The sequence below is a fragment of the Hetaerina americana genome, unplaced genomic scaffold (assembly GCF_022747635.1).
Source record: "Hetaerina americana unplaced genomic scaffold, ioHetAmer1.1.p SCAF_15, whole genome shotgun sequence".
NCBI lineage: Eukaryota > Metazoa > Arthropoda > Insecta > Odonata > Calopterygidae > Hetaerina > Hetaerina americana.
Genome location: NW_027286625.1, coordinates 6,339,526 through 6,362,890, shown reverse-complemented (window position 1 = coordinate 6,362,890; position 23,365 = coordinate 6,339,526). Strand labels below are relative to the sequence as shown.

General features: G+C 37.5%; 1 protein-coding gene across 3 annotated transcripts in view; it reads left to right on the top strand.

Annotated features, from left to right (window-relative positions):
• Positions 1-23,365, top strand: part of LOC139686779 (uncharacterized) — a 472,645-nt gene that overhangs the window by 372,247 nt on the left and 77,033 nt on the right. For all 3 annotated transcript variants that reach the window (XM_071583818.1, XM_071583820.1, XM_071583819.1), the window contains exon 3: positions 5,632-5,661. In XM_071583818.1, the coding sequence (XP_071439919.1) occupies positions 5,632-5,661 (30 nt within the window). The remainder of the gene's footprint in view (positions 1-5,631; positions 5,662-23,365) is intronic.

The window sequence follows — 23,365 nt, the reverse complement described above, 5'->3', positions numbered from 1 at the left end:
CAGTTTATATACATTACGACATTACTCGAGCGCGACGCCATTATTGTCTTTCAGCATGGTGGATGATCATAACGCGATCACTGGGCTGAATTCGGGTGGTATATTGTTTTTCGTATCCTAAATGGGAATCGTGTTGAAGGTAGCGCTGGGGTTAAAGTACAGATAATATCAGTGGTCTCAGCCCATATTTTACTGGCGCACTTTAGATTTGAGTATGAGTTTCGTTTAACCGTTAGCCTGCGTAATATTTTCCTGCCATCACATGCTGATTATTTACAAGTGGCCGATTCCTGAATTTCAGTAGGTCTTCAATTTCTTAACGCGTGTCGCACTACTAACTGGGTTGCTGACTACAAAGAAGGTAGCAGTTTTAAGTGCAGTTTACCGTCCGTAACAATGCTGACCCCTTGACGAACTCCACAGTGAGAGTGGTGTTGCAGTAGCTAAGTGCGTGGAGTGTTCGTTTTCCGTTCCCAGGGTCCCTGGTTTAAATCTCTGGTTGATAGCTAAGGACCATCCCATCAAAAATCTAAACAGTGAGAGTCTGTGACCGTTCTGCGGGAAACTGAGTACGGGAAAGGGGTCTTAACCCTCCCATGCCTATCCTGAATACAAGAAGTACTACGGTTCAGTACGTGATGAATTATGTTTCAATTAAAAAAATCAATCCTTCTGGTCGGTAACTGCAGTAGTGGTAAGCACAGCCAATAATACCTTTAAACCAATTCGCAGCTGTGAAATCATTTTCTGAGCGTGTTTTCGGGTTGACCAGACGATTTCTCATTCGTCCAGGGGTCAGTTGCCTAAACGCCCTGGGATGGCAGGTTAGTCGATCGTATGTTAATTCTGAGCCCAAACGTGGGGAGACGGGAGCAGCCTGTCGCACTTGACCCATTGAATCAGGAGTGATGCGATGGTGGGCTTATAGCATCCACCACCTCCCCGTGCTCCTCGTCGTGAGAAACACTCCCCTGAATGGGAGGCGATGGTCGTTTGACAATTTTGGGACTGTGATGCGTGAAAGGCTTTCGTATTCTGCATGTAAGCAGGAAAAAGTGCATTAATAACTTAAAATCCTCTTGAACTATAATTCAACGTAACAGGTTGCCATTGAAAGGGACCTGAAGTCGGATTTTGTGAAGGCTGCTGAACACCTTGAAACCGGTGTCAAGTAATGTTTTAATGTCTGATTTTTTTTGCAACTTAATCACAGTCAATTTTGAAAGTGGAAAAAATGTATTTTTTGCCAATATCGTTTCAAAATAAGGAGTTTCAATTTTTAATTGTTTATATTCCGGTTCTTTCTTAATAGTTCATCCTAGTTGAAAGGCTGCATTGTGGAGTATGTATGCTACTCAGCTTTCTGCCTAAATGGTAATCTTTGTGTTTATGTATTAAAATAATTATTCTTCTATCACCATATTTATCAAAATATTTATTCTACTTTCATCGACAAACCTCCATTGAGCAAATCAAGAAACACCTATGTATACTTCTGTTCACCGATATGTATTAACGGCTTACGTTTCGCTCATAACTGATGAATACGCACGAAAAATTCACGTTCAGAATATTTTGGTCTCAAATACGTTTTTTTGTGTGTTTTTCGGTGGACCAAATTATTTTTGAAAATCTGTGAGAGAAAACGATGCATATTTTTCTTGGTATTCCGCCTCTATTTACACATTTGTGTCTCTCACGAAGTAAGTGCACGTTGTAACGAGGAAATTATCCGTGGTGATCGAGCCAAGCGAAACGTCTTTAATTACTGCAATGGGGAACGCAACGTGAAGGATCTCTGCGAATCGACTTTTCCTTCGTCCCATCATAAAAGGGGATTAGAAACTCAAGTGTGGCGGACGCCAGAGACCACAAGAGCCCCTCACGCAGATTTTCCTCGGACGCACGGCGATAACTTTCACCTCGTCCCGATGAATGTATTAGCGTTCCAGTTTTTCGTCGCAGTGACATCATAACCCGCCACCTCTGGCGTCACCGTTTGGTTTCGTCGTCATCTCGTCCCCGAAGTAGGTCTCCCGTCTCGTTTAGTATTCACCACGTTGGTCGTTTGGATTCGAACGTGAATGGAAATCAGTATACGCATGTGTCTTCGTTGATCGAACTCGCGCGCAAAAAACAAACTTCGCCCATCTGTTCACGTTCTCAAAAAAGCCTAAATAGTTCGGACCTCGGAACTCCAATGATTTGGAGGAAATTCCCAAAGTTAAAACTCAGAACCATTTCAAAGTCTATGGCTCCTCTATTGCTATTACTTCCTCCAATTTTAATAACGTTGCAAAGGTATCTAGTGGAATATACATATTCCAAATGATGCCGCATTGCACACACGCGCATATATATACAGGTATGTACAGCATATATATATATATATATATATATATATATATATATATATATATATATATTATTTTGAGAGCTTTAGCTCTTTAAATGATAAAATTGGTAAATTTCAAGTTAATTAATCTTTGCCCTGAGAAAGTTATGAAATTGTTTACTCAGTATGTATTAATACTTTAAGTTTATGACACGATATCTTTTGTGATACTCCGTTCTCACCATTCCCAAGACCGCACTTTATTGCTTTTCCTAAATAATAAGATTGATAAATGCACACAGATGTATCTGAGCAAGTGGATTATAGACCTAGCTGACAGACGCCGTACTTACGAGTCAATTGTGAAAGAATGAATTATCATATTAATTATAGTTTGCCTTGGGAAATCTTGCCTGGAATAGCTTGCCCTCAGATGAAAATGTGATTCTAGAAAGGAATGATGAAAATCATATGGATTGGCAAAATAGTAATTGAAGAAATTCGTTGAAGGGCGGGATATTAAGATATGCGTCTGGAGGACATATAAAATGAAAAGATGAAAACTAACTGCGTACGTCCTGAGGCATGATGGTATACCGATGGCCATAATTGAAGGAGTTATAGGGTTACATATGAGGTTCTTTGTAGGATAAATTACAAGAAGGTGACGGAAGACAAATCAGTGCATGTGGGGATGGAGTTATGTGATTGACAGGTAACATGATATTTTGTAGAGCTGCTGCTAACCAATCTTTCGATCGATAGCCAGTGTGACGGATATCTTTCCGTGACATTCAGGCCCGTAACGCGTCGGCCATCAAGTCCTAAGGTCGCACGCTCTCATTAAGCGTGGATATTGTGTTTGTTCTAGGATAAGTAAGTAACTCATAAGTAGGTAAGATAACTCATGTTAGATAGGCTTTAAATGTTAAAAAGCCTTATTCGTTGAATGACCAAAAACTATAACCACAACTGCCACCATTACTATGCTTTAATAATAATTAAAAGACTACTGTTCATTGGGATTCTATATCATATTTGCATCGGTGTTCGTCATTTAACTTTGAACTCTGCGTGATTTCCTTGTTATTGTCTGTTAACATCCACTAATACAGCGTTTGAACTTCAGTGTTCGTCGAAAAGTCAGGTTTTCACGTTCAGCTTAAAGTGAATACGTTACATACGCTTTTCTAAGGAAAGTGTGTCAACATCCAAAACACCGCGAGGATGTTTTCGTTTTATCAAGAGCTTCGTTGCATATTCCTCATTCATCTCCGTCACGCGTTCCACTGTCAACTCTGTTTACTCTCTCCAGATATATCAATCATTTTGTAGATCGAAGATATCATCAAATCGCCAATGTCATGTTAATCGTCACATGTGCTGTAGTTTTGAACTCTCCCTAAACGGTTCTCCAAATCATCGATGTCGGACTTGAAAAAAATTAATTATATAAATAAATAAATTGAATAAAATAAAATATTTTTTAATTAACCACACCTTTTTTTCTGCACAACCAATATATGCACAAACGCGCCAAGTTTTTCTCTGCCCTCCCCCCACCCCCGAAGGACGGGAAACCGGAAGAAGGGCGTGGCGAGCGCCGCCCTCGTCGGAAGCGGGGGGAAAGTGACAATCGTCGTGAGGTCGTGCAACCGAGTGTTGCCGGAGGGAGATTTTCTGAGGGTAGGAGGGGAGGTTATGGCGAGGGTAGACGACACCCGAGCATATTCTTGTGTCCCCCATACATTCTAGCACCGGTGCCACCGTTGCAGGGATGGGAAGAGGAGGGGAATCCCTTTCCCTCGCGTTTGGAAGCGAACGGTAGAATGGGGCCGGCGGGAGCGAACGGAAATAGGAAACACGTAGTTCACAGCCGTCGCCACCAGGGGGGAAGGTACGGTTTCGATGTCGCGAGGACGCCGCCGGTGAACGCCCGTTCTCCCAAGCTGATGGAGAGCGCCAATGTTCCCGATTGAGCGACATCTTTTGATTTTTCGTCCGCCGATTCGTTTCTGATCTCTGAAAGGATAAGCCGTCGAGTAACAAGTGACAAGGTCTCGCGAAACAAAAGCAATCGAGGCTAACGAGTGCTCGAGAGGGAAAGCCATTCCATTCGCCTACGCGCGAAAATGATCATTCGTTCTTCGTCCTTACCCTTCTTAAACAAATCGTTCATTTTGATCCAGAACTCAAAAGACTTTTCAATTTTTTCGCCCGGAAACTTCATCAATGAATGACTAAGAGAAAACAAGTCGCTTGATACCTACGTACAGGAACAGGTTTTTTCAGTCGGAAGTGATGTATGTAGTTCACTTCCTCTCTAAGTGAACCAATGTTATCATCTAAGAGAGATATTTGAATAAAATGTATGGGATACATATATGAACTGTTTGCTTTGGCACCTGTGAGATTTATTTAATCGTCGATTTTGAAAATTAAATTTACATTTGAAAATTACAATGTATGTTAAGACTTAAGGGCATCATAAACACCCTGGGTCCTGTTAGAAATATTTTACAAAATATTTATATAGTCCCTTTAAGTGTTTTTTCACAATTTAAAATATAATTGAAACGTCATGAACATATTTTTACGAGAGAAAATGATTTTTTCCTGAAAACTTCTTTTTGAGCCATCGTGATATCAAACTTTATTAATTCTTGAAAATTTTGAATGAAAATTATTTCAAAATATTTTCATGCTCTTAGTTCTGTCATTTATGTCCTTAAATGAATTTTTAAAGGTTTTGCGACGACTGAGGTCATATCCCAACGTAGATGAAGTTTTTCTGACTAATTGGTGGAGAGCATTATTGCGGAGCTACTATTGTTGGTCATTAAGGAAAAATGAAATATTTCATGTAGGAAAATATGAACGAATGCAATTTAAGAAAAAATAAAAATTAGGGAATCCTTTTAAGCGTTCAATAAACCCACAGTTTCACAAATACCTATCCATCTGATGGACAAGTATGCGTATGATTCTTATTGCATGTAAGGAAAGACTTTACTCTCGTATTTTTCATATTCAACTGATATAAGAAAATCTCCCGAACTTAATGTTAATGAACACCTTAATGATGAAGCTAAATTCAAAATACCTTAAGAAGACTTATGCTCTTTAAAATTGCAAACTTGCACGATCAACTGTTTTCGAAGCATTAATCTTCGCGCAAATTATTGAGATTTTGCGTGAATTTTGGTATAAAAAGACGAAAAGTTGGTGTATCGCATATATAACTGACATTTATAAAATTCACCTGTTTTAATGTTATCCTTTTTTCTTCTTTACAGATGACGAGCTATCGGAACTTCACCATGTCGGTGAGTACTGATTTGATTATTTTTTTTTATTCCACGATGCTATATTTTCATAGGGTCGCACACAAGCGATCAAGCATCTAAGAAACTGTTTTAATATTTTTATCCTTATATTTCGGTCTAAAATATCATTAAGACTTAGCACGATTTTTAAAATAATGTTAATTATTTTAATTGCAATGATATAATTCTGGAATGCATATTGTCTCGATTTAAAAATGTGTCAGTAAAGAAACTTTATTTTACTATTGTTACTTCTTTTATGCATGATTTATGCACCATGTTATATTAAATTAATAAAATTTTATGTAAGGGCCAAATTGGTTGAGATTTGATTATACCTTGGATAGTTATAATTGTAAGTGAATTTTAAAAAACTTGAAAGTTTTTAACAATACTTTAGACGCTTTAATTAAATTTCCAGCACTATTTAACGCATTAACAGCTTAATATTTAAAAACATTTTAGCACTTTTTAAACTTTATAGCTTTGTGTTTAAAAGGACCTCAAATTTTTGCCAGATAAGGGTACAATTTCAAGACTATAATTGATTGCTTGAGACCTGACTTAATGAAGTCGATTCATAAAATAAAGTAAAACTGTAAGTTTGTAATTCTAGAGTAATTTAGCGGTTTGTTTGAAACAGAGCATTTTTGTTGGCCGTTGAAAACAAAGAAATATAATATTTATAGCTAAGGTATCTCAGGTTCATAGCAAATTTGACGGAGGATCACCGAAACAATTCCATCGGCATTCAGAACTTCCACATTTGTCCAGTAAACCAATTGAAGGGGAGATATTGGCATAATCAGATCGATCAATAGAGTGGACAAAGGGAAATGGGTTGAAAGGAAAACAAACGAAGAAGTGTTAGGCAATGGATATAGGGGAAGAGAAAGGTTTGTTCGGAGAAATTCGAAGGAGGCAGGAAAAGTTGATGCAGGGCATGAAGTGTGGCAATGGATATCGAAGAATGCCATACAGGGGAGGATATTGAGTAAGAGAGGCAGGAGGAGGAAATGGATAGGCGTATTGGACGAAATGAAATGCGGCATAAACAGTGTTGATTGTAAGAATGGTTTATTTTAATTCGTAATTTAGTATGTTTAGTGTCGAGTTAGGCGAAGCTTGGAAGAATGGTAGCGTATAGTCCCTGGGTCTGTCAGATACCTTCGTTGTCTGGCAGTACTATCAAAACCCAATCTACATGTTGTAGTGTGTTTACCTGGTAAAAAAATGCTGCAAATGGGAATTATTTGAATAACCAGCGAACATTTTTAAAGTAGCTGTGTAACTTGTGACTTTCGTAGTCATTTTCGGTAGTTGAAACTGCCCGAATCTTAAGACAATTAGTGTATCAATGAGTGGCTGGCAAGTATGGGATTCGGGGATGGGTCGAGAAAATTCGATGTTGAAACTAATTCATCCAAAACAAAACATGTGAAGGGATCTAGAGTTTAATATCCCTTCCGACTGTCGGAGCAGGCAGGTACTGGCTTCCTCCATATGGCACCCAAGTATTAACTAATGAAAGATAGTATCGAAATGCCATTAAAAAACCCTTAAAAACGTCTCTGTGTTCTACTCCGTGACGTCTTACTGGCTACGACGCGGGTCCTATCCAGTTAATTACTTTGAAAGGTAAATACTAGGTGACATGGGAAATTGCATATTCAGATGGTTATTTGGGAGTACGATTGAGATTCTTTTAATCTCTCCTTTAAGAATTTAAATATACTCATATGAGATACATAAATTCATTCATGATAAAATATTAGTATTAATGCCAAGTTCTACACGGATGTGTAATATCTTTGTTGGTTTTTATAGTGTGGTTTCAATAGATTGCAAATCAAAAAATCACTCATGTCTTGGCACTGTAAAAATTGGTTAACAGAAGAAAAATGTATTATACAGAAGCATATTTATACAAATAAACATATGATAAGCAGATTAATCTATTCCTTCAAGATGAAAAGAATTACGAGGGAAAAAAGGACGATGTTTTCTTCGTAAGAGTTCTTAAGGCATGAAAAACTCAGCTGTTGCTTATTTATGAAATGGCGCGTCTTTTACTTTATTTGCAATTATTTTTTCGCACAAATGCATACATTTTTAATTGATCAATAATTGAAACAGTTGCATTTTGGGAGAAAAGCTTCTTCCTTGTCAGTTGGCCCAAAAACGCTCTGTGAGCAACGGTATAATCGGCTTGATCTCCAAGTGGAAAAGCGGACATTAGTGTCTTATATCTAATGTTGAAGTCATTCTAGAGCGACTACAACGATTACTTTTAATCAGCTCCCGCTGATGACCGCCAGCCAATCAAATCTTCTCGTTTGATTAAATAGAAGGGAAAACGCATGGGCGAAGACGATAAGGGACTTTGATGAAGTACGGTAAGGCGAGAGGCCAAAACTCGCAAGATAAAAGTGGTTATTCCGTTAACCGCCTTCTTAATATCCCGCTGTACGCATGACACCATAAGTAACCGCTCTCAAGTCCAAAATCCAAGCAACCGTTTGATCAAGTAACGGTGGAGGTATTTTCCGCAACACTTTCAACATTTCACTCCTTGTATCAGTAGGTAACACTGTGTAGGAATTAGTTTGCCCTTGAATAGGCATAATAACTGGTGTAAAACCTAGTTGAGGCAATGTTAGAAACATTTACTGAAAGTTGAACCGAATATCTCTCTGAAACAATTGGATAGACATTTTTGCCTACCGTTTTTACATTTGGGAATTCGTTTTTTTGAGTTTAGGCAATTTTATATTGATTGAATTGATCTCTTATGGCTAGCAGGGTTGAATACATGAAATGACTCCAATAGCCTTAAACAGTTTACCTTTCTGAAGGAATGGGAAAAAATTTAAAATAAAATAAAAAATGAAAACAAGGCACCACACTTCAGCTTGTGTTGTCTTGACGATTCACCTTCAGTACGCTGAAGAGGGTTAATTTGTGCCCGAAATACGCGTAAGCGTATTCACCTTTCTCATCCCTTCCTTTTTTACCCTTACCCCTTCCTCTGACTTATGGCGTTAGCCAACTAACCTCATTTGTGTCTTATTGGTATTTTTTATTTTATTTAAAATTTTTCCCCTTCCTTCTGAAAGGTAAACTGTTTACCGCTATTAGTCATTTTATTTATTCAATAGGCAATTTGACTCTTTTCTATATGTAATGAAATCAACCCAGGGAATTAGTTTCCCTAGGATTCAATTCTAACACCATTTCTTCTCCAACTATAAATAAACTAATTTTTTCCTCTAATAAACGATCACTTTTATATTCCTTGTTTTCCTTACTCAAGTAGTAGTAGTAGTATTAAGGGGAGGTGACCGACTGCTAAGGTCATATGCGCCATAGGGGATGGACAGGAAAGGATGAAGGGTGGAGAGAAACCCGGCGTCGGCATTAGCCTACTCTTTACGAAAGGCGCCAAAGGGTCCGAAGCGTAACGTCCCATCCGACGGACGGCGTACTCACTCAAAGCGCCCTCCACAAAGTACCTCAAGTAGGGATCGAGATACCTCTGTAAAATATTCAACACCGCCGGGAAGCCAGTACGATAGCCACCGCACCAATCCCGATCCCCTTCCTTACTCAATCAGGTTTGTTCATGAATCATGTATTTCATATTATGTTTCACTTTTATCACGGTTTAAGCAATTTCCTCCGCTTAAGCACTAAATTTTCGCGTGTGAATTTGTACATTATGAAAACATCGTAGAATGCGTAATCCGGGAGATAGAAATCGGCAAAAAAACAAGGTCAAATACGGAAGATCTCCGGAGATAGGAGAATAGTGGTAGAGCTTGGGTAGAGCTGACTACAGAGGGCAAGCAAGATGAGAGAATAAATCGCTGGAAGGACCACGTGAAAGCCACGCAAGATAAGGTTGAGGGGTGTAAGCCCACTCCTATCGCGACAGCGGTTGCTATGTTGAACTGTGGTTCATTTTCGGAAAATCCTGCAATTCACGGGCTACATGCCGATATTTTAAATTTCCTTAATATCTGGACACCTTCAAATACTTAAAGAAGGGGGTTAAATTTTCAAACTTGAAGTAGCATATTCATGATGAAATGGTTACAACTAAATCGGGTTTTTTAATAGAAATTCCCAACACTATTATAATTGAATGTAGTCTGGTGGTCGAGGTGAGTTATCAATGGATCGATGAACCAACGTAAGTACTTCTACGTTTCTAACTCTTACCTAACACTACACTTGATAAATGCTTGAAAAACTTACAGAATGATTTATCGTGAAGCAGGTCTGATAACATTTCCGATAATACTGAAATAAAAGAATTGGTGTACTATCCAGATATCTTTGGAAATAAAATCATAAGCAGTGAATTCACATCAGTAGGTCATTATCAATCGAGAGAAAATTAGGAGAAATAGTTTGGAGTCTCTTCTTTTAAGTAGCACTAATTTCGCAAGTAGCCAAAAAGTATGGGAGTAATCAAGGGCCTATCATTAGCATACAGTAATTTGATAAATGTTCACATAGGTAAAACTTGACAAAGCTCTACTTTAATGTTAACCGAAATAATCCGGTGCAATGGATGATTCACTTCGATGTAATTTCTATGATTGGGAAACTTAACACGTGGAAAGTAGTCAATTTTTTCTCAGTGTAATGAAGTAATTATAAAAGCTGTCTGACGAAACTACCCATTTTCTTTAGAGTACTAATTTGACTTGAGCTAATAGTATTTATGGCCGGCCATGTCTCACGGAAAGCTCCAGTAATTAGCGGTATGTAATTTATGAGGCCGGCTTTGGTGGAAGGAAAGACTAACTTACTTAGACCTGGTTGTGAGTTGGCTCTTCAAACTTTAACCTTCCACCCTCTCTTTAACCCCCGAGTTGTAAATTTCATTACCACGCCGACTTAAATGAATCGGGAGGATTTTCAAACCCAACCGTGCATTTCATATTTAACCTACGCGGTCTGGCAAAGTGTCGGCTGTATTTTTCGCCATCTGAGTTATTAGAAAACTTAACAACGCATTCGTAATTCTTCAAAATTTCCGCCATCTAATTGAGAGCTTCTTAATGATTTCGACTTTGTAACTATCATAGAGAACTGGTACGCAACGAAACTTTGTATGAAAACTCTCAGGGAGTTCATATAGGTTTTCTGTTGGAAATATTTGCAAAAATTATTGTTTACATAATGTGGAGTAAATTATCCCGAAGTAATTCAATACTCTTGCGTAACCTATATAAATATGTAGATTATTACTGTATATATCTGCACCCCAGTCTTTTTTAGCTAAGAGGTTGAGCTTAGATTGAAAGATTTTCACCCGTGGGGACGGAGACAAATGCCAAGAAAGCAGGGAATACGGGTGGAGAAGATATTGAGAATTAGATGAGTCCGCAATAGAGGAGAGGATTTTGGAGAATCGAGGTAGAGAGGAAGGAAGAAAATAGGTTTTTTGGACGACACAAAAACAGATCGAAAATATGAAAAACAGACTGAGGGCATTATTTGCAGCAAAGGAGGCAGTTTACGTAAAACTTAATGCGTAATATTTATTAAGGATTTTCCGAAATGTATCAATATAGAAGAAATACAAAACATCGATTCTGGTTTTACGAGATGATATTCTTTCCTCTTGAAAGGATGGAGGGGGAATAACACTGCAGCTATACATTGAATGTTATCGAAAATGAACTTGGCTTCGCTGTGTTAAACGTACTATGACGAGGTATTACTGAAACCTCGTGTTCGTCTTCAATCAAGTTCAATGTGAAATTGCCGTGTTATTCATCTCTATGCTACGTACATTTAGGTTACATCTGGAGGAAACAATTAAAATATGTTTGGGGAATACTTCGATTTAGAAGAAAAAGTTAGGAAATCGAGGTCAAGGGAAGGAAGGATTGAATATAGTATGTTGGGCGGAATGAATGCAGGTGGAAAGTTTGTGGAATTAAAAAATTATTTATGGTAATTTTGGGTGTGTCGGTATTTATTGCCGTGTTACCGAGGCTTAGAACTGCAGCAACGCTCAGGTCTCTTCGTCCATCAATATTAATAATAATTGAAGCAATAAATTAAAAAATAGTGATTTAATATATAGAGCAGTGATACCATTCAAAACACTGCTCCCGATTGTATGTCATGCTGAATTCATTCGTCCCCTTAAGGGTATCTAAATTTCTATTCACTTCACCATGTTATTACTTTATTGTTTATTATGAAATGGCTTCAAATGTCACGGTGAGTTTTTGTGCCATGAAACAATGGCAATGCAGCGTTTTCCCACCTCCTAGAATTTGGATTATACAATACCCGCTAGCATCGTGCTGTACGTACATGCATTTTAAAGCTATCCTCTTTTGGACAGTGAATTTTAGAAACAATTATTTCATGTACTTGGGGCTATGGACGGATTGGAGTGCGATTGAAAGGGGATACTCGTGCTTGGAATAATTAATCGCCCAACTAAATTACCGATAAGTTTCATTCTTCAAGTCGAATGTATTGATTTTATAACAGGATGTCATATTCTTTAGCAGTTATAATACATTAGTCGCTTGTATTCATAGCGTAGATTTTGATATATATATATATATATATATATATATATATATATATATATATATATATATATATCAAAATCTACGAAGAAATTATTCTGGCTATGAATACAAGCGACTAATGTATTATAACTGCTAAAGAATATGACATCCTGTTATAAAATCAATACATTCGACTTGAAGAATGAAACTTATCGGTTTTCTATATAGTTTTCTATATAGTTTTCTATATGGTTTCTATATAGTTTATTATCAGTTATATATATATATATATATATATATATATATATAAAACTGAGAAAATAGAATTGCCTTATTTAATTCATGGCATATATTATTGATATTATTGTATTCATACCGTAAGCTAGGACACCGCAATCCCCGTTCTTTTAAAGACCCGTTCTCTTATCTCCAACTATGCGCGCTTTTCATAATTCCTTTTCTAACCAAAATATGGGTTTAGCAACCAGGTGCCAAATATTTTATTTTTTTAACACACAAGCTACTCCCCCCTTCCTCTGATTGAAGTCTCCGTGCACTCAAGAGCGCGATATGTGTCTTAAAGCAGGTTAGGAAGCAAACTGTGCATTTAGAGATGGTGTCACGTGTAAAGACAGAAGGCATGAGAGAGCAATTCATTATAACATAAACTTGGCATTTGCAAATACAAATATTTTAAAAAAGTAAAGAAATATAAACTGAAATGAATACAAATTTGAGGGAAGCCCCTTCTGATCCTCCTAACTCAATCAGCCAATTAATATATTTAAGGATATGAATTCCTTTATTTCTATGTAATTTCTTTGATAAGATTGTTAAGATGAAGGAAATCCGAACACACAAACACACACACACACACACACACATATATATATATATATATAGTCACAAAATATTTATTTAGTAGCTGTGTCGATCCAAAAACCTACCTTTACCGGTAGAATACCTTTAAAAAAAAAAAATATATATATATATATATATATATATATATATATATATATATATATATATATATATATATATATAACGATTGTCCGGAAAAACTCATACGAGCGGCACAATAATGGGCTGACACAACATAACACAAATAGAAAAGAATAGACACATATAAAAGAACACTTACACGGTAAATTGTTCGAGCTTTCGGCCCTCTCAGGGGCCTTCTTCAAGAGAGACACAATATATATATAAATAATAATATATATATATATATATATATATATATATATATATATATATATATATATATATATATATATATATAATAATATGATGAGCATGGTGTATACTATGAGTGAATCAATCCTCAACCTCAATTCCCTTCCTCCCGTCCTTGAATTCTTAATGGGTTTGATGACTGAATCACGAAAAAACTGGCCGTAACTGACCAAAATCTGTTAATGCGTGTAATATTTGTGTTATCGCTGTTGGCATGTGACCAGTGCACTGGTGGTGCTACGCGCCGTCTAATTGAAGCTCGTTCCCGCCTCTCATGAGACTGGTTCATCCACTTGGATCGGTCTCATTCATCACCGGTCGAAAAGCAATTCGCTCGATTCCACCCCAGCCCCCGAATCAGCACTTGCCGATATTTTTTTCGTCTTTCAACTAAGAGGTCGAAGTATAAGTGTGTGCGTAGGAAAGTGCGTGTGTGTCGTATTGCTTGTTTAGCAGGCAGCACCCGTTTACGTAGTCCGGTCACGATTATGCATCGAAAGAGAGTTCTGGTGGAATGCTCAATCATCAGCCGGGCACCTTTTGGTCCTGTGGGTCGACGGCTTTCAAAGTGATCAATTAAGTACATTGGTCCGCAGTAGAAATCAGTCCTCTTTTCGTTCCCCAAAGTGGCGACATACTGAGACACCCTTGAGCTTATATGGAAATTTTACTCAATGGATTATAATCACGCAATAAAGCTCGCGTAATAACCAAAATATAATTATTTATCATGTGGGGAGATCAGATCAGTCGGATGAAAAATGGAAAAAGCCTCGGTCACGGTAAAATTTGAATCCTGTTTCTTCGTACAGGTTGCTGTCAAAACAGAAACAATATGGAGAGTAGAGTAGGGAAATCCCTCCCAGGAGTGTTAGTGTTGTCGCACAAGTATTCGAGAACAGTCGCCTCATAGGGACAGGTGAGTATTTTGTTAGAAGAAGGTTTTTCAAAAGCAAATGTGAAGCATAAAAAATCCATTTCTTTGGCCCACTCCCAGCAGGCAAAAAGCGATCTACAACTAAAAACGTCCCCTTAGACAGGGCCTGGGAGTGTTCTGAATCCTCACCCTTATTCAGGGATGTGTAGAGCTGTGCTATGTTAATTCTCTAATACCCAGCGTCAATATTAAGCAAATATCTAGTAAGAGAAGATATATCGGCATGGAAATATTTTCTGGTAACATAGAGGTTTTGGTCAATTCCTGATTAGTGTACCTTCCACAGCACCAATCCGTTCCTTTTGTAGTGTTACGTCCTTTCCATTATTGAGGGGCCTCCGAATATCGCCGGTATATGGTTTCTAGGAATGTCTTTGAAAAATGACTTCATATAGCATAAAATACAAAGTTTGCTCGTTTTGTGGTGCTGCCGTAGGTTATCGAGTTGGCATAATATATGCTGGGGGAAACTCCCCTTTTAATTACGTTATCTGTTTTGCTTACAGAGACACATCATATTTTAAAGTTTCACTGTCAATTATTTACGAAAACAATGTCAATCTGAGCTTATTAGATTGTATGTAGACCGAGGAAGCAAGAAAAGAAATGGATCGTTCGCAAGGTGTACTTCGAGACGTAAAGCATATTTATTTCATTTTTCCGTGTCTTTTGTAATTTTTTTCCCTTCTCTATCAGAAAGCCTTGTTCCTATCCGTCAAACATATAATTGTATTGATTTCATTCATTCTCGTTTGGTTAAAATAATTTTGGAGTGGACTAAACGGGAGATTGAATGAAGTTTCATAAGCCTAAGTCACCATGGTGCAAAAGTATCATTAGCTTCTGCGTTCTGATTTCAAAAACGCGCTGAGAGCCAATGAAAATTCATCTACGGTCGCCAGACAATTCCTTGAGCCACAGGTTGCTGACCCTGTGGCAGCTTCTCTTTTTAGATCGAAGATTCTAGTACACGCTATCGACACTTAAAATGAGAAAAGGAAAACAAAAACATTAGAGTGAGCGGAGGGCTCGTCCCAGGCGTCATAGTACTTTTATTTCTCTCGTTTTCTTCGTGAAACCACTCCCACCCTTCGGACTTTCAACTGGAGATAGATAACTATCGTCCGTCGGCTGTCTTCTTCGTCCACGCAACCATTCGTGGAGGGAAGCGATGACGTGAATGGGAACCGAGGGAAGCCATCGGTCCCGCCCTCCCCCCCTCTCCCGAGAGATTGAGCCGTTCTCACTGCGAAGTAGTAATAGTGACGATGGAGGATTTACTGAAGGGTGGGGGTCACGGATTCAGCGTGGTTGAGCGCGATTATGGTTATTCCGTCCCGTTATGCGATCTACGATCGATCCTATCATTATCCCTGCCTCATTCTGTGAGTCGCCATTCGTTGTAGAAGAGGAACCGGTCATTCCCTCTCTCTTTCACACTTAGTGCGGCCGAAACAACTAAGATTCTTTGTATTGGAGGGCTTATCCATTCCGGCAGAATTGTTTTGTTTATTCTTTGTCATGGAAGGGAGGATTTCACGAAGCAAAGGTTTAATTACAGATTAAATCTCTTGCATAAATTGGAAGGATGTCTCTTAATCGATGGTGGTGAATATGTAATATTAACCTCATTGTACTACGGTAGGAGAGATCATGTAAATTAAAGTAGAGAAATTAAGTGTAGAACAGATAGATTTAAGTAGTCATTTCTCCCACGAACGATAAGGGATTAAAATAACGTCGTCCGACCGCGCTGTGGAGGGAAAAGTATTTTGGGTTTCAATTAGAATGGTGTGTAATCACCCCCTGCTACACACCCTGGCGGTGATATTCAGAGTACTATATAATAATAATAATGAATAATGATAAATGGGGAATAGAGGCTACTTTATCAAGAAATTCAATGAAGCTGCAGAGAATACTTCAATGCGATGCTGATAGCTGTAATAGAGGAGATAATGCTAGGAAGGTGGGGTTAAGGGAGGAAAATATTAGGCATTTTGGTTGGCATTAAGGGAAATTGATTAATTTAATATGTGGATTTTTGCTTGCAGGATTAAATAATTAGTTATTTTAATATGTAGTTCGAGGATATTTTGAGTCATGTTTCTTAGGACTTATGATTACAGTAGTGTGTAGTACCAGGGTGGATCAAAAGCCTGTCCTATTCTGATAAACTAATAATAATAATAATTTATTGGAAGTACGTTGCAGATGAGCAGTACACTGGTAGGCAACGGTAAGAGAAATGAACTCATCAGGGGCCGTCTCACTTAACCCCTCACTTACCTGTTAGCGTGGTTTCGCTCTCGTTGCAGAACCAAATTAACTAAGCATGACAAGACTTAGCATATACAAAACAAATACTTACACATGTTTGAATGCATAAATAAATTTTTTAAAACAAGGCATTTGATCGCGACGTTGTTCCTATCAATTTTTTCGGAAGAGCCTGCAATCGGTGGGAGAAGGAACTATATTGTCTCAATCTCATCCCAAAAAAGAGGTTAAATAAATAAATAATTACTCAAGTACAACTATTTTACAGATAAAATAATTTGTACTGGTTTTTAACAAAAATTAATCGAAGTAAGTCGAACTTTTGTTTGACTTTATGATAAAATTCGGCAAACATTTAAAAACAAGACATTTGATCGCGACGCTGTTCCTATCAATTGTTTCAGAAGGGCCTACAATCGGTGGGAGAAGGAACTATATTGTTTCAATCTCGTCCCAATAAAGAGGTTAAATAAATAAATAATTACTCAAGTACAACTATTTTACAGATAATTAATGTTTACTGGTTTTTAATAAAAATTAATCGAAGTAAGTCCAACTTTTGTTTGACTTTATGATAAAAGTCTTGCATCAGATGGAGTGGAGTTTAATATAATTGGTCATCAATTGATAAATGAAAAATAATTGATTTCATTAACCGTTCATTAATAAGTAATACTTCGGAAAGCATGCTTAGTCTCTTTACCCTGAATCGACAAGAGTACAAAAAACAATTTAGTTGTAGAGGTTGAAAAACATTTTTCAAATTATTATTGCCCAAGTTTGGAGGCATGCACAATGCTGTGTAATGAATCTGTGTGATTTGGGAGTTACGTGATTCCTTAGATTTTAGGAGTTATCTAATTGGATAATAAGGAGAGAATAAAAAGGCGGCTTGAGTAAGTATTCATCCATAGGCTTTCAACCCGAGATGAAGGGTCTTTCATAACTGCCAATATCTGAAGTTGATCATGAGACGATCACTTCAGAAAATGTCTCATCAAATATAAAATAGCACGAGATTCCTCATAAACCATATTTGTTATCAGAGATCAAAGACAAACCTATGACACAAAGCTCAACTGGAGACTACCTCGAAGCCCTTGGGGCCATTCTGCTAATGATATATTATTGCCGAAGCATGTACATATCTCGATAAGATTATCGGGCACGTGAACCATGTGCCAGATCTGCCTTTTTTTCAACTGCTTGTCTTCATATATATATTGCCATTATGGGGATTTTTGCACAAAATTACGATAAATTTTTCGTCGGATTTTTTAAAAGAGCATATCACGTGCTCATTCGGTGTATAATTTTTTTCCTTGGCCGCGCTCAGAAAATAGCATGCATATAGCATCCAATTCGAAAAACCACGAAATGGATTGAAACGAAGTATATTTGTAACAAATAATTATAATAAAAATTCGGCTTTATTCGGGAGAGATTGTGACTGTGGCAGTCCCTTCTTCCATCCAACCCATCGTCAAATGCATTCAATTAAAATATAATTAGATTTGGGTGCTAAGTAATATAATATAGAAGTATGAAATGACAATCCTTTAAAAATGGATGTGCATGAGTACAAATATTGTAGAATGATATACAAATTAGTGTTATTTAACGTAATTAATGAGGCTTTTATCCTTAACAAAAAAACCCACTGCAGGAAAACATCCTAGCATGAAGAGAAGTGGGTAAAATCTGCGGAAACGTACCGATAGATAATGCTATGTTATAAATTTTAGTAAATTAAAAAAGTAATCAATGCATGACGAATAAGAGAAGAAACAAAAGGAAAACTTGTTATGCACACATAAATTTAGAGAAAAATAAATTAAAATAAAAAAATTAAAATTATCCATTTATATTTGTGATTAGGATTCTTAAGAAAAACGTCAAAGTATTTGGTGATTAATACGCAAACTTTATTTGATGACTTATCAAGAATTATACATGTACTTGAATGAGCTATTATTTTCAAAAGCCTGCAAGGAGTCACGTAGGCGCGGAGAATTGGGGTTAGAGGAAAAACCTTCGTTTTGTCGTGGCATTTAATGACTTGAAGATACTTGAACTGAGATACTGTAGCAGCACTTCTTCCCTCTTCCCCTGATTCTCGGCTCAACCTTTGTCTGGGCACGAACTTATGAAAATGAAAGCACATACCATGAAGCCATTTCATTTCGGGAAATCTACTCTCAAGGGAATCTTTTATCAGTTATGAAAGGAAAATTACTCTCCCTTACCTCAATTTCCTCCGTGATTTTCTGTTCCTACATACTTCTTCCGTCTCTGTTACGTTCGTGCATTTTTTTCACACGTTATCCTGTTCTTGAAAGGCATTCATGAGTTGTCATCTTTATGATGGAGTATCTTCTTCCGAAGTAAGTTCAGCGACAATTCCACTTTCTTCTCCTCCACCGCCGCCTTTCCGCTGGCATTCTCTTCATCTCACCTCAGCACATTCTCGTTTTACGGTTCATCCATCATCTTGATTCGACTTCTTTGCATTTTCATCTTTCCGAAAAGTATTCCCTCGGTAATGCTCTTTACCGGCAAGTTATGAACAGCTCTTCTTAGCAATTATCCTATCCAGTTCGATTTCTCTTTGTTATTTTCGCCTAAAAGTGCTCCCTTTGCCTAGAATTACATTTGCATTTATATGTAATATAAATTTGAGTTGATGGAGTAGTCCGACGATCACTTATGTTGAATCCTCTTTTCGCCCTCTTTTTAAGTATTTCCCCCGAGAGAGAAATTTTCTACTCCGTCGCATAATATTCTAAAGATCACTCCGTCGGTCGCTTGGTGAATAATTTGTCATTATCAAAGTGTCGTCAATATGGTCTTTCATAATAATGAATCCTCTTTTATAATGTCGCTTACATGCATGTCAGTGACGTAGATTCAAGTGCATCCGATGTTTCTGAGGATTCCCTTCCTGGACTGGTCATAATATCGCATCTTTTGAACTGCCACAAGACAAGCTGTCGATGAGGTCGCTTATTTACCCACGTAGCTCGCGCAGACGGTATAGAGTAGCCCGATGGATTTGTGGGTTTATAGTCGGATAGCCAGGTGGGTTCGGAGTAGATAAGAAGTATTGTGGTCTCAACAGAGGAAGGAACTCTGTTCACCCAGTTATCTCCTCCGCCGTCAGTTATTCCTTAATTATTTAATATTTTTATCATTTTTTTTAAATCCAGAACTGATAAAACACTATCCATTTACCGATAAATGCAATCTATAAAGAGTGATCTTATGTTCGTATCATTTTACAAGGAACACAAGATGGTTTTCCTCAGTACATTAGTGCCATCTGTTGAAGGAGGCCAGTTAGTCAGGGATATTATTTTTAGTATTTTCTTCATAGTCGGATGTGGGATATATTTATGATATTTCTGCTATTTTATCATTGTTTTAAAGCAATAATTATGCTGTGAGTATAAAATTTCTCTGATGAATCATACACATTTTGGATCCAATTTGAGTCACCTATGAATGAACCCCTCGGAGGGATGGGGACAACCGATCTTACCTTATTCAGATTCTAGTATGGGAAGAAGATGACGGGGATGAAAATATTGGAATGAACAAAGCAAAATCGTACTAAAAAGCTTTTAATGTCGCCAATTGTCCATATTTTTCGCCACATTAATTCGGTAAATAGATTTAATCGCCTTGCACCCGACAGGACCGAGTTAAATATTGTAGGTACATTTCTCGTGAACAAATTCAATCATTCTCTTCTAAGAAATGCCCCCCCGTAAGAGACATTACGCACGTCACGAGCTTATTTTCTGATTGCCAACCATAAGATAGCGATGAAAACATTTTTTGTGTTTTCCCACTGATGCATCGGCTGAAATTTGCTGGCATGTGTTTATCATCATGGAACATTCCCATCAAATCGGACCTGATACCGTATCATACGAAGTCATTAGGTGTTCCATAAGAAAGAGAGGACAAATATGTTCCCACTTCCGCGATCTGTATATATTTTTTTAAATATTTCCCTTGCGAATTAGATGGGCGCGTTTACTAGAGTTGCTGTACAAGACATCTATAAGTGTTTATTCGGCGACTGCACCCAGCTCTATTTGATTCTGGCAATATTGATTGTGTTCACGCACTCACGAGTGTTAAAATTGCTTTATTTTAGGTTGTGAAAATTTCGCCTTCTCTGACCTGGCCATTTCTCTCTACATAATACCCCGTAAGCCTCCGAGAGGGCGAGTGGCGGGGGTTGCAAGGTCACCACTCTGAAGAGAGAATAAAACCACATACAAAACCAACATATTCATGCCAACCCACACCCACAGAGACGTATATATTCATGCGAAAACCTTCTCATCCCCCACGCATGCAAATAAATACGTATACCATCAACCAACATACGTATAAATACACGTACAAATTTAGTAAAAATCTATCCAATGACGTGGAAATTAGAATTAAAAATCAAGAGGGGGAAACTCTACATTACATCACATGGACATGCAACTTATAGCCTCCACCCCCAAAGACACAGGCCAACAGAGAGACGAGGGATGGGAGGAGAAACTTCAAAACAAACAAAACAGGGTAAGCAATACTGTAACGAGCACAACATTCTTAAATAGCAGTCCCATGCGGTTATGCGGGAAGGGTTTTGACAATACCTTAAAACGTGGTTGGCGTTTGACGGAGAGGAAATATATTCCCTCTGGTATTATTAAAGATGAAAAAAGTGGGATGGAGTGACGGTGATTATTTTGCAAAGGATTGTCTCTGGTGCAGTGTACACACTATGTTGACATACCGCCCGGTTACGTAAAGATAGGCCGAACATTAACAGTTTTCGTTTAATTAACATGCTAGTACCTTCCCGCAAAAGCAAGCAGGGCAACAATGCTATTTGATATGCGGTGGGCGTGCAGTAGTTAGCTGTCGCGCTCTTTTTATGTTAATTTGCTCAGGCAAGCCAACAGAAGCAGCAAAGAAGGCAGGGATAAGAATCACCAATCGTTATTGGCAGAGGATGACGAAATAACAGCGTGGAATACTGAAGAAATAGTTGCAGAGTGATTTCTTCCTGTGAGATGAGTCAAAATTTGAATGCCGAAGTGCTGAATAAAAAAATAAGAAAATGGCTAAGCGAATATGGATCAATTGGAAAATAGACCACTGTTACGTGGTATAAAATCAAACAAATATAATGATTATCTTGGTGAAGGACCCGAGCCGTATTCGCAAAGAGGGAGAAATGGATCGTGTGTGATATGAATCAGAAGATGTAATTGGCCACGTTCCTAGAATTTAGCACTATATAATGATAGGAATTGTAACGCAATAGTAGGTGATGGGAGTGTGGGAGGGTAAAGTGGGTAAGGACAAGGAATTGTCTCAATGAGGAAATAATAAAGTTTCAGAGAATAGAAGGTTTCCTACTAACGCTTGGTTCTGGTCACTTGTCAGTTGCCAGCGATGCTGTTTCACCTCAGCCGTCTCCCTGTCAATACCAAATTACTATTATGTACCAATGAATAATTATTACAGCCTTTATGTAGCATTTCCGATGGGCTTACATTGCTTAAGTTTGGAAGAAAGATCTTATAATTAAACATCAAAGAATATCTTAGGATTGAAATAAATAGCGTAAAATTTTATTGTCGTTAGCTAGTTGTGAAAATCAAACTATCACAAAAGAATCCTTTTAGATTCCTAATTATATTCATTTGTGTGTATGAAAATACTACCATTTATGAAGGATTACCTACTCGGTATTTCTCTACCACCCGGTTGAATAGTGGGGAATAAGTACTTCTATCAGATAATAGAAAATAGATTTTATATTTATCAAATATACCCTTTATATCATTGAAATGATTGTGTTTTTGTTGGATACTCTCTGGAATTATTGAAATTTATCGTAATGATCGTTTCAAAATTGTTTTGCTTAATTTTAACAAAGAATTGAAATAGCAACCGTTACGTTTTCCAACTCTATGCCAAAGGTAAAGTTTACCCTAGCGACTCTGCAAGTAATGCTAATTTTTGGAAGCCATAAAATATTGAGGTGTAATCTTGAATGGTGATTTTTATCAATCCAAGCCAAAAGAAGCTGTTTCTTTACATACGTAGAGGTGACCAGAAAATGTGAATGAGGACATATTACACAGGAATAGATATGATAAGATTACTTCCAACCTCTGTAAAAATAAGAGAAATTCTAACCTTTCCTGGGTGACGTGATGAGGACAATGTTCTTTGTTTTACTTACCCTAGGGAGTACTGCTAGCAAATATCTCTGATGCTGTTTATTTAGGTGGACATTAAGTCATATAAGCAAGGCTAAAACATGCACATTATATTAGAGGATTTATTTCTATTCTTTGATTTCCAAAGCTCGAAGGGTACTCAGTTAAACGGAAAACCAAGGTAAAAATTAGTCTGGTAGCTCAGAATAAAGCAATTTGGATATTTTAAAGGGAAATATCTGACTTCACTCGTATCTTATATGAAAAGCAGGAAGATTTTTAAAGGAATGTAAAAGGATATCTATCCCCACAATTGTCAATCCCATAATATGGATTGTGCGAAGTATTCCTCAATTGAACCAGTATCTATAATTCAAAAATCACCGATTCGTTTAGCGAAATTACACAGCTCTCCGGTCCATAATTGACCCCGAGAACGACCCACTTCGCAAAATAAAACTCATACT